Here is a 12611-nt window from a genome sequence, read left to right on the forward strand (position 1 = left end):
TTGCGTCTCTCCTTTTGCTGTTTGAAGTTATACCACGCTGAGAGGAGGGACTTTGTTCCTAACTATAGCAGTAAGGTACCATATATTTTTAGTGCTTTTTTCTCTAGTCAGTGCTTTGTGGTATAATACCGCACATCCTGTGTTGTGAAAAATAAACAGAGCTGTTAAATAAGCTCTAGTCTGTTTCATAGACAGACCAGTAAATGAATGTTTAGAAACCCCGTTAGAAAAATTAGTATTCTAGAGGAGCTGTTGTATTTAATTCATATCTTACAAAGTAATGATAACAATAAACCCCATTAAAAAAAAGAGAGTAAACAGGAAAAACCAAATAACACTTATTTGTAATCTGCCCTTTTTGGATTGAGACATTTTAGAGTAAATGGGTTGCTTGTATGTTAAGGAGGTGAGCTGTATGTTTGGCTTCTCTAGCTGAGGACAGAATAAGTAATGAGTTGTGAGAATGATGCATTGCTGTCTCATGGACCATATTTGGATGCAACATGTGTTTTTGTTCTTCCACCACCTCTCATAAGAGACAAGTTTTTGGGCCTCATTCCAGATACAAGGTCATCAAAAAGTGTTATATGCCCAGTAGGTTTGTTTCCTTGGGAAAGAAAGATATTTTATTTGAACACAAGGCTCTTCTGACAGCACAGTCCTTTTATGCTTGGGGTGAAGGTGGGTTTGATTAGCACTTAGCAGTTTGTCACTGTGCACTGGGAATGCTAGCCATTGTTAAAGAGCCAGATTTCAAAACCCTCTCTTGCCCTTTGCTTTTCCCCTGAGATGTGTCTAGTTCAAATATGCCCATGGGGTCACCCTCTAGACATTTAGTGTGGGAAAGGAACCACCCTGTACACAAATAGCACAAATTATAGCAGAGAAACTGCAGATGGTAATCTGCAGTATATCTTAAAGGCACAGCTAGAAGTGGTCATGTTGCTCACACAGGGAACTTAACCTACTGGGAATGTGGAGGGTGGGGAGGACTTCTTTCTGTGTGTGTGGTAGTATTGGTGCTATCTTCCTGGGAATTAGCTAAGAGTGAAGTTAATGTTCATTAGCTCACAAAAACCTTTGATCCGCATATGTACTTTCTTATAAAAGGTGTGTTCCTGGCTGTTTATTTATAGTAACAGAAAACTAAAATTTAGGCGTCTTTTCTATTCAGGGACTGGCACATCTTCACATTCATCACGTGATTCACCGGGATATCAAAGGCCAGAATGTGTTACTGACCGAGAATGCAGAGGTGAAACTTGGTATGTAATGGATGTGCTGCGTGATCTCATACTTGCACCTGGCACAAGCCAGCTGCGCTCCCAGCTCTGCTTCCATCTAGTGAAAAGTTCAGTCTGTTACCCATGTTTTCTATTTCTGTTCTCAAGAATGTGGGAACCGAGCATATTGCTTACCCTGGCTCCAGCCTTCCCACTTCCATGTTTGTATGTTTGTTCACCCCTCCGCCCATCTCCCCCTTCTCTATACAGCAGCCAGACTGATCTTCAGATCAGACCATGCCACTTTCCTACTTATAGACCCTTAATGGCTTCCTACTTTACTTTGGATAAAACCTACATTTCTCACCCTTGCCCATAAAAAGCCATGTAAGATCTGACCCATGCTACTTTTCCCTCCTCATTTTATGTCCCTCTTTACTTCTCTCTTCATCAATTGCTGTCTTATTTTCTTTTTTTTAAACTTCTTGGGACTTAGCTTGGGGCCTTTGCATAACTATTTCCCATTGGGAAGACTTGACTTAAATTTTGAAGTCAGTTTTTTTTTCTCATGTTCAGGGGCCTTTCCAACCTCTGATCTGTGTTGGGCCCTGGTGCTTGTTTCTTTCATAGTATTATTCACAATTTATAGATATATGATTGTTTGTTTACTTCTGTTACTGTCTCCTTTGTCAAAATGTGAGTTCTGGGAATGCAGCAACTAGTGTATTACCCAGCACCTAGCATGATGACTTTATTGTAGTAGATGCTTGATAAATTTCTGCTTGGATAGATAATTACAGCCCACGGTGTTTTCCTAGTTATTTGCAAGAGTTCTTTTATATTCCCTGTTTCCCTTAGCTGGGTCTGAACTTATTCGAATCACTTTCATCTAAGTGTTGTATCAAATTTTTAAACAGAGTTTGTATTAATTTTTCTTCCACTAATACATCACAACAAAATTCTTTATATTTATATGGGTCTAGTCCACCTTTCTTTTAGAAATCATAGGCACAGCTGTTGTACTGTAAAAGTAAGATCTTCATAGTTAATTTCTTGCATAGTGTTTGTGTTTGTTGGTCTTCTGTAGAGGAGTAGTCTGCCCAGTTGGAAACTCCCCTCAAGGCTAAGATAGGAAGCACTTGAGCAGTTCTCCTACCAAATGACTCAGTGAGCTATTTGTTCCCTGCACTGGTCTCCTGGTCCTGGCCTGTGATAGTCCCTGAGTGATCACTTAGTGATTGGTTACCATTGTCTTCCAAGTTTCTGTGATTGCTTAGGCTTCCTGCACTGACTGGCTGGCCCATGTGTCTCTGGTTCCTGCACTGACTGGCCTGTGTGTTTCTCTGTCTCTAGAGGAGCACTCAGTGAGTGAGTCCACACCCTGGACAAGCCATTTTCTGAGCATGTTCTGTGCATAGAAATTGAATCTATGATCCCTGTAACTCATCTCAGCGTGGGCTCCTCCACCTTTTCAGGTTCCTGCTGGGGTAATGACTGTGTGTGTAGTGATAGCGTTGGCAGCGGCTGATGGCAGGCATTCTCTTAGAGGTCATGGTCTTCCTGCCAGCTTTGCCTCCCATCTTTGAACTTTCCTCTAGACCACCACCACCATCCAATTGGGTGGGATGCAGAAGTCACTGAAAAATCAGCAGAAGTCCCAGGTGCTTTAGGGGGTGTTTATGAACATGTGATTTAGCTTGATTTTCTTTATTTGATTCAGTACTATGTTCTTTTCAAGAAAACATTTGTGGTTTTCTTATATTTATGGTTATTAAATATAAGAAAGTATATTTCTTATATACTTATAAGAAGTATACTGCTTAAGAAGGTAAGTCAAGTGCATCTGAGTCAGTTCTCCTGAACCTGGGGCTCTCTGTGACTTGATCTTGTTTGTGGCAGTTCTCTGAAAGCACTCAAGGTTGTGGTTCATTTACAAGGCCCTCTGCTGGTCAGTGTTGGAGAAGCTGGGGAGGCAGCCAGATCCAGGCCTCCCAGGAGCTTCTGGACTACTTGGTAGAGGATCTCGCAGTTTTGGTTGCTTTACTGTGGAAGGGCACTCCTGACCAGTGTCGCCTACCTTGAAGAGGATTGCATATTCATGAAGCACTGCTGTTTCGGTTTACTATGAAGACATTTCCTCCTTGAGTTTTCCCCAAGTATATCTGGTTTGTAATTGTGTTTCACTTTATCTTCCTTTCTCTTCCTCCCACAGTCGACTTTGGTGTGAGTGCTCAGCTGGACAGGACAGTGGGGCGGAGAAATACTTTCATAGGCACTCCCTACTGGATGGCTCCTGAGGTGATCGCCTGTGATGAGAACCCGGATGCCACCTATGATTACAGAGTAAGAGGCACCTGCTCCATAGGCCTTTGCAGGGCCACTGGCATGCCTGAGGGATGGGGGCTTTACTTACAAATTACACACCCCTTGTCTACCTGCTTTTTCAGGGAGGAAGATCTTCAGTGAGGAAAATTTCAGGTGCAAATTTTCCAGGACAGTATTCAGATGCCATCTTTTTTGTCCATTTGCATCACGTGACTGTGTTCTCACTAAGGAATACACTGGTTTCAAAGCAGTCTGGAGCACTTTGTCGTGGCTAGAACTTTTCGCTCCTATTTGCTGTCCTTTTTAACTTGAAGGATATATTAGAATCAAATATTTATTCTTTTTAAAATATTGCCAATTATAGTAATAGTTTCATTTGAGTGAAATTTTATATATTTTTTTTAAACAGCTTTACAGCTTTGATTTGGTACACAAATTTATTTAAATTATTAGAGTGACCTCTAGGGACTTGAATCAATAATGCACTTTAAAAAAAATTGAGATGTAAATCTATATTTGTTATCAGACTCAGGTTTTATTTTTATTTCTCAGGTTACTATTTTTATAAAAACTATTTTTAAAAATCCATGCCTTAATTAGATGAACCTGTTATCTAATGTTCTACCCGCTAGATTTGTCTCATTACTTCTATATGCCATTTAGTTTGTTTCCTGTAAACTGGAAAGGCTTAATTTGTGTCAAGCAAGATCACCACTGGGGAGGTGAAGGTGGAGGTGCTTTGTTTTGCCTCAAAGCAGGCGGCATGCAGAACTGCTCATCCCCCACTCATGTTGCCAGGAGTGGCCACTGGGGTAGGATAATGAGCCCCTTTGTGTACCCCAATAGTATAGAAAGCTTAGGGGAGGAATGATAGATCTCTCCTTTTTGTTGTATTCAGACATATGTGTCTGAACTTTGTAATGTAAATATAGATTATTTAGAAAAATGCTTAAACTGAGCAAGTTTAATTCATTGGTTAGGATAGCATATAAACAAATATATAGTAATGACAGTAAGTATCCTTAACTACTTTCCAAAAGTCTTTTTTTGGATTTTAAGAAATATCATCTGATAAGACTTTTGTACATCAGGCAGTGTTTAGTGAGTACCTGCCAAAACAGAAGTAAATAAAACTGGCAAAAACGCCTGCCTTCATGGAACTTATTTTTGGGCAAAAGTGAAGTTTAATTCAAATTTTAAATTTAGTATTTCAGGTGAATCAGAAAAAAAAAATTCCTTGTGCAGAAAACCAGCTGACTTGTTTGGTTTGCAGGTGGGGTGGGGATGCTTAGTGGCATGATTTGAATTAGTGAACTATGTTAGGTTTTATGAATTCAGTGGTCAACATTTTGTAAAAAATGCTTTCTGGCCTTCAAACTTTAAAATCTTTATTAAGTTTGAATTACCAACATTAAACATAAATCTGGGCCAGAAGTCTAAAGTATTAAATGCTTATGAAGAAATGAAGAAACATACTGAACAGTAGACCATTCACTGAACATTTAGACAGAGGCTTTTAAGTAGACCAACTCTAGTTCATTCATAGATGTGAATGGTTTTAATTAACAAATCAATTTTCTCTTTCCGTCCATCTGTTCATCCATCCATCTGTTCATCCATCCATCTGTTCATCCATCCATCCATCCATCCATCCATCCAGTGTTCTACAAATGTGTTTGTGCTTTTAATTTTCTGGCAAACTTCCTTTTGGTTTATATAGCAAAGTTGTGTAAATAGCCAGAAATGTAAGTTAGTGGCTTTGTAGCTACTCTAGTATCCATACATACTGTTTTATTTTTGCAGAGTGATCTTTGGTCTTGTGGCATTACAGCCATTGAGATGGCAGAAGGTGCTCCCCGTAAGTAATTTTCTTTTCTTTTTAGCTCACTTGTTACGTATAACTTAAACCCCTCCCAAGACTTCAAAAAGAACAGCTCAGCTCCATGGATAAAGGCATTTCTGGTGGACTGTTTAGATGAAGGCATCATAAATATAGTTAAGTTTTAGATGTAAAAGAAATTCTTGGCAACCACTGTTACTATTCCTTTTGGAGATCTCTAGGAGTCCCATAGGCTACATTTTCTTTTATTTAAGTTGTACTCACATATGTGACCTGAAGTACTAGTGCCGAGATCAGATAGTAAGTAGTAAGTTTTCTTTTTACATTTTAAATTGGATAATTCAGTGAAACTAGTCCTAACACATGAAATTTTAATATTATTTAAGTTTGACTTAACTAATGGAGGCATAACTTTATTTATGGTATAATTTTTTTGTGTGTGTTAAGTGAAATTTTGTGTTTGCTTCTCCACTGAATTCAATTAATGAGAACTTGATATAAATCATTTCTGATCACAGATGAGGTAGATTTGCAGAGAACAAAGAGAAAAAAACATAGCATTTTCTGCTGGTCCCCATTTAAAAAGGTATACACAAAGAATGTATAACTGTGGCATGGGACATAGTTGCTACCCAATAAATATTTGTTGAATGAATGAAAATAATTGTTGACAGTTAAAAATTAGTTTTTAATGCAGAAATAGAGATCTGCCGTAAACACCATACATTCCCTTGTGCTTCTTTCTAAGGAAGTGAGACAGGGAAGTACCACCTCATCCTTAGTCTCATTTTTTGTTCACAAGGGGAATAGCATTATCTGCCTCTCCTCATTGCCCAGGTGCCTTGTAAGAGTCTTTTGAAGGTAAATAAACACAAGAAAATGCACATTGCATATGGTGACATAGTAATGCCTACCATGTATGCCTAATAGACCTCTATTGGGTGAGCGATAAGAGTATAAACAGCAATTGCACAGAATTAAACAATCCCATTTTACACTCAATTTTTGTTCCTTCTAGTATTTTTAGCTATAACAATGAATAGTTAGCATTTCTGGAGGGCCTAACTATGCTCATTCTATTCCCAGGCATTGTGTGAAAGCCTTTGAAAGCCATATCTGATTTAATCTCAACAGCAACTCTATGAAAATACAGTCATTTTCATTGGAATCTTAAAGATAGTTTAACAACTTAAGTGTTAGCTCCTTTAAGACTTTGATTTATGAAAACTTTCCAATGTCTTTTTGAAAATGTATATTCATCTCATTGCTCTTGTCCTCTCACTTTGCTATTTTTAAATGGGACATTCAAGGTATGCCCTGGAGTTCATAACTAGATGTCTAGACTGCTTGGTATGAAGCATATCAGTCAGACGATGGGCCAGAGCATTTCATGTTATTTATGAGTGAGCCCTAGAAATCAAGAATGAGTAAAATAAGTGCCATACTGACACAACCGTCTCCTCTCCCCAGCTCTCTGTGACATGCATCCAATGAGAGCACTGTTTCTCATTCCCAGAAACCCTCCTCCCCGGCTGAAGTCAAAAAAATGGTAAGCTATATATGGTTTTTTGTTGTTCTTTTCCTTTTTTTTTTTAATTGTTTCTCTTTAGTTATACTTTCTTCTGAGATAAAATTCTGGCCTTTCTAATTTTGGGGAACACAAGAGCCGGTTCTCCAAAACACCAATTAAAAGGTGCATTGGTTTTTTTAAACGAGATTTTTCTTGATAAATTCTGAATTACAAAATGGGGACAAATGACCATATGAAACACCATAACATGGCTAAACACAAATGTTCTATTTTAATATTTAGGTATTCTTTTAAGTGTAATATACTTCTAAACATCTTTCCATTAAAGAAAGAAAGCTGTGTTGACTTGCGGTTCCTCCCATGAAGGAGGATTTTAAAATTAATGAAGGCTTTTACTATAATTATTATTTTTTAATTGAAGTTAGACATACCAGTTCTCACTGCAGAATAGCACAGAATGGTTCTATCTTCTTTTGCTGTCACTTTTCCTTCTCCCTGTAACTTGCATACATTTGTCAAACAGAGTACTGATACCTGCAGAGAGAGAGAAAGATGACTTTCCCTGAGAAAGGCTGTTAGGATTTTTACCCCCTCTTTCCTTCCTGAACTTCTTTCTGGGTCCTTTCCCATTAGCTCTGGTCTGTACTCTGGCTCTTCATGCATGGCCTTCCCTCCTTTTTGTGTTCCTCTTTCTGTTTTTCTGGGCTCGTCTATCTTACTGATTACTACCTAGTATATGGCTTTTTTTTTTTCCTTTTTGAAACAGTTCTTACTAGTTTTCCAGTTGATGCTGCCTCCTCTTAGGTTCTTGACTCTTGTTCTGAAATATGCAAAACATCTCAGTTAAGCTTCCATTCTGAATTTGGCCTTTTGACTGTTCTGGTTTGCTATTTTCTTCTTGGTTGCTCACTTTTTGGTGATTTGCAGTTCTCTTTTCCCCTGTATTGTTGCACACTGACACCCATCTTCACACCAGTTTTCTTCATACTTCTTCCTTTACCTCACTGTCCTTGCCCCCAACACATTTCACCATTCTTTCCCCTCTATCTTCTGCTGGCAGGATTTTTCTAAATTTTTTATACACTGTCTTTAATCACATTTGACTCCATATGGCTCCATATGGCTGTCTAATTCCATTTACCTGTTTTTAGAATGGTTTTTATTGCTACACAGTTGTAAGGATTTTAGCCCCAGTTGCCACACAGTTCTAGAGATTTTAGCCCAATCAGTCTTCTGTATTAAGACATAATAACTCTGGACATCCATGGATGGCCACCCGTAGGGAAACGCAATGTGTATAGCAGATATCGCCAAGGAATCAGCTATGGAGCTGAAGTAACTCTTTACCCAGTTCATGCTAAACTACGTAGTACTCATTTTTTCCTTTATTTATCTCTGTCAGATTTTGTTGACAGAAGTCTATACTGGAAGGATTGCTAAGTTGATGGTATCTTCAGGGTACCTCATACTCTGATTATTCTGTTCATTAGCTACAGTTTTGTATTAACCACTGTGTGTCCAACATACAGTGATACAAACAGACAGGGGTAGACAGCAATAAATGCTTCCTGTGTTCTTTTTTTTAAAACTGTATTAGATGACACATTTCATCCATTTATATCCCTGTTCTCATGTTACCTGAGTATTCTAAAAGGATGAGATAATTATAGACCCCTCTTCCTTTGTGATTGCTGTCCATCATCCACCTAATGTAAATTCTACTTTTTTTTTCCCCTTTTTTGAGAAATGGCTTTCAGAAGATGATCAGTGTCCTTCTGCCAGTAGAACTTGATTGTTGATTTTAGAAAATATATTGTAGGTCATTGATTCCCAAATGTTCGTCTGTGGATATAATGCATAGGAATCCTTTTGGAATCTTTTAATTGATGTTTCCAAGTTTCTGGTCTGGGGAGTGATTCAGGTATTTTTATCTTCGATAAACTCCCAAAATGATCTTTGTGGATATTGGGTCTTAGAAATCTCTGTGTTAAAGTATTTCACTACACTGTATAGAATCTTTATGTTCCTCATTAAACAGTAAAGTAACAGCTACTTTGAATGACTTTAAGGGCTTTTGTCTGACCTCACCCTGACCTATTTTTTCATTCTTTTTTACATTTCCTACTAGCATCAGAAAATAATTCATTATTCTCTAATACTTCCCTACTTTTGTTCATATCATTCCTTCACTCTGGAATGTTGTCTTCTCTCTCCTACCTTATGAATGTCAAGTATCCTCCTTTTTCTTCTTGTCTGATCCACTGTAACGGTTTTTTTTCCCCTCCTCTGTAAGTTTGACGTACGTCTGCTGTTGTGTATACCTAAATTTCCTCCACTTTATTTCCTATGTGTATGTGTTAATAGAGCCTAATATAAACAAATGCAAATAGTTGATACATAAATATTTGTTGAATTGAAAAAAAATTAAGTTTTAATGGAAATACAATAGAAGTGATTTTTAAACAGCAGTGAAGTAAGTGGAAAGAGTGAACTAATTTTCTAACTCACATTTTTAAAGACTGAATACCTCATTCATTCAACAAAAATTTATTTCATACCTATTGTGGTGTGCATGCCTAGTGTTGAGCATTGCCTACAGGTTGAGATGTAGGAACCAGTTTTTGGCCTGTACCATTTCAACTTTGCAACAGGAAAGAAACATAAAGTGTGCAGTCTGTTAAAAGCAGATAACCCCAGAAGAAAGTCTCCTAACTTGGGGCACATAGGACAGAGTGTTGCCAGGAAGATTTACCAGAAGTGGTAATTCTTGAGATGAGTCTCAAAAAATAGGATAGGTAAGACTGTCTTGAACAAGGCTAGGGCCGTGGTCCTCATGAGCCGAGCATGGAGAAACAGGCAGAAGTAAAAGTGGCCAGTATGGCAAGTGTGGGGTGACAGATTCATCTCTCTCTCTCACCCCTTAAAAAAAAAGCACCAACTATAATTGCTATCTTTGTACATTAAACAGAGGGAGCTGACAAATCAACCAGTTTGGAACTCAGATTGAAATGTCAAATTAACAGGTTCAAGAGCCCCAGTATTTGGACATGGGCTCTGCTCCTTTTCTTATCTCATTGTCTGTCCTTGTCTTCTAGGTACCAGACATCTGTCCCATCTGCCTTCATTTTAGCAAAGACCTCCCTCTACCCACTTGCCTCCTCCACTCATGTAATTAAGTGATTAATGTGCAATATTAGATTTAAACCCAGTTCATTTAAATCCCTATTTGTGGTGTGTTGTTAGTGATATGATGCACCACTTAAACTGTGTTAATTTAATGCTCCTGATCCTCAACAGTCCTAAGTTCCTATTTATTTCATACATTATTCCTATGTATTTGCAGAATGTTCACAGTGAATTATGTAGCTCTTCTTTATTTTGAGGCTTGTAAGTTACTCATATTTTGGATCTTTACTCTTTGTGGTGGAAATTTGATGATTTTTTTCACTTCTTACAGGTCAAAGAAATTTTTTAGTTTTATAGAAGGGTGCCTGGTGAAGAATTACATGCAGCGGCCCTCTACAGAGCAGCTTTTGAAACATCCTTTTATAAGGGATCAGCCAAATGAAAGGCAAGTTAGAATCCAGCTTAAGGATCATATAGATCGTACCAGGAAGAAGAGAGGCGAGAAAGGTACTAAGCCTGTTTTTGTTTTCATCCTTTAAAATTTTTATTTTTAGGTCTTGTGAACTAGAGTAGGGCCACTCCCTTCCAAGCTATGAGAGCGCTCATTGGCCAGCGCTTGCCTGGTTTCTCTCTGCTTGGAGTTCAGTGCTTAGGCCTGGGTTCCAGCCTGGCTTCAGGTGGAGTTGGCTAGAGCTTTGGCGTGTGTCCCCAAGCTTGTAGCAAATACATAGGTATTGCAGTGGGATGCTTTTCTTGTTCCTGAGGGTCATGTCATTGTTGCTGCTCATTTTACTTGATTATGGATGTGTTCATGGCGTATTTCACTGGAGTTTATTTAACGTCTGCTGTGAGCATCATCATCAGTGTGTTTCTGTATAATTCTCCTTCTCAAGAACCCCTGCCCAGGCTTTTTTACTGCTCTACTCTGTTACAAGTGGTGTGGTGGTATGGGCCACATGTGTAGCCAGACTACTTTGCTTTTAGTAGCATGTACAACACAAGCATGCTCTTGTGCTAAATGGTAAAGATGTTTTTCTGTTCCCAGTATCTTTGTTTTATGTCTTTGCACATACTTCGCCCACCTTCCTGGAATGCTCTCTGTTCTTCTGTCCAGCAAGGTGCAGTTCAAGCATCATCACCATCTTTACTAAAACACCTTCTCTGAGGCTGCTAGCTCACATTGATCGTTCTCTTTTGTGGGTCCTTATAATAACTTTATAGAAAACACTTGGATAAGTGGTTTCCTATTATTTTTTGGTATTCAAATTTCCAGGTCAGAGAAGAAACTAAAAAGAGCATATTCAAGGCAGTAAAAGAATTGGTCAAAGTCTGGAGGCCTTTCTGCCTGTACGGGTAGTCATCATTAATGTTCAGAATAACGATTTTCCTTCTGATATGCTTAGTTATAAAAGTAATTAAGCTTTATACATTAAGCTTAGTAACTTGTAACAAAGTGAACTAAAGCTTGTAACAAAGTGAACTAAAGCTTGAAAACAATACACTTGTAACAAAGTGAACTAAAGCTTGAAAACAAGACTTTTTTCCTTAACTCTCAATTGACATGGAAGCCTTGTTTAGGAAAAAAATATTTGCATATTGGATTGTTTTCCCATGACTTTACTTAGTAATAATAGCTAATATTCATGGAACATTTGCCAGAAAACTTAGATCATCTCACATTTTCCTCATCACCCACATTTTGCAGATGGAAAGAGCAGAGCACCTTCCCTTCATTTCAGTCTTCAAGTCACAGTGACCTCTTTATTTTGTCTTTAGGTTTACCTTCCGGATACCATCAGCGTCTTGTCAATAATTAGTAATTTGTTGTCTAAAATTATAAATATAGCAGAGTACCTATTTTAAGGATTCTGAAGATTATTTAAGCTGGAATTTCCCTTAGAAGCTAGCATAGTATATTAAAATTATATAGCTTTGATGGTCTAGAATGCAGAAGAACTGATGTTATATATGTAGACTGACAGATTTGCATAGAACCGTATTTTGAGTGAAGGAAACTGATTTTCATCTCTCTCTCTTTTTTTTTTTTTTTTTTGAGACAGAGTCTTGCTCTGTCACCCAGGCTGGAGTGTAGTGGCGTCATCTCAGCTCACTCAGCCTCCTCCCCCCAGTTTCAAGTGATTCTCCTGCCTCAGCCTTCTGAGTAGTTGGGATTACAGGCTTCTCAGTGCATCACCATGCCCAGCTAATTTTTGTATTTTTGGTAGAGACAGGGTTTCACTATGTTGGTCAGGCTGGTCTCGAACTCCTGACCTCATGATCCTCCTGCCTTGGCCTCCCAAAGTGCTTGAGATTACAGGTGTGAGCCACTGTGCCTCGCCTGATTTTCGTCTTATAATATGTCTTTGAAAAAATAGAAGTGTTTGTGTCTGGACTTTGTTTTTAAAACTCTTCAACCTTTCTGGTTTTTTGATTGATTTCTAGAGTGAAATTGCTCACTGAAAGTTGGATATTGACATTAAGTTAAAGGACCAGTAAAATGGTCTTTTGGGAAAACTTGTATAAAACCTATAGAACTGAAAATGAGTTTCAGCTTGTTTGTTTGAAG

General features: G+C 38.2%; 1 protein-coding gene across 36 annotated transcripts in view; it reads left to right on the forward strand.

Moving 5' to 3' along the window:
- MAP4K4 (mitogen-activated protein kinase kinase kinase kinase 4) overlaps positions 1-12611 on the forward strand; it is a 192062-nt gene that overhangs the window by 130941 nt on the left and 48510 nt on the right. For all 36 annotated transcript variants that reach the window (XM_021677407.2, XM_021677413.2, XM_064371367.1 and 33 more), the window contains 5 exons: positions 1175-1265; positions 3436-3566; positions 5352-5406; positions 6859-6937; positions 10377-10552. In XM_021677407.2, the coding sequence (XP_021533082.2) occupies positions 1175-1265; positions 3436-3566; positions 5352-5406; positions 6859-6937; positions 10377-10552 (532 nt within the window). The remainder of the gene's footprint in view (positions 1-1174; positions 1266-3435; positions 3567-5351; positions 5407-6858; positions 6938-10376; positions 10553-12611) is intronic.

The sequence above is a fragment of the Aotus nancymaae genome, unplaced genomic scaffold (genome assembly GCF_030222135.1).
Source record: "Aotus nancymaae isolate 86718 unplaced genomic scaffold, 86718_ANA_hifiasm-v0.15.2.pri h1tg000131l, whole genome shotgun sequence".
Classification (NCBI taxonomy): Eukaryota; Metazoa; Chordata; class Mammalia; order Primates; family Aotidae; genus Aotus; species Aotus nancymaae.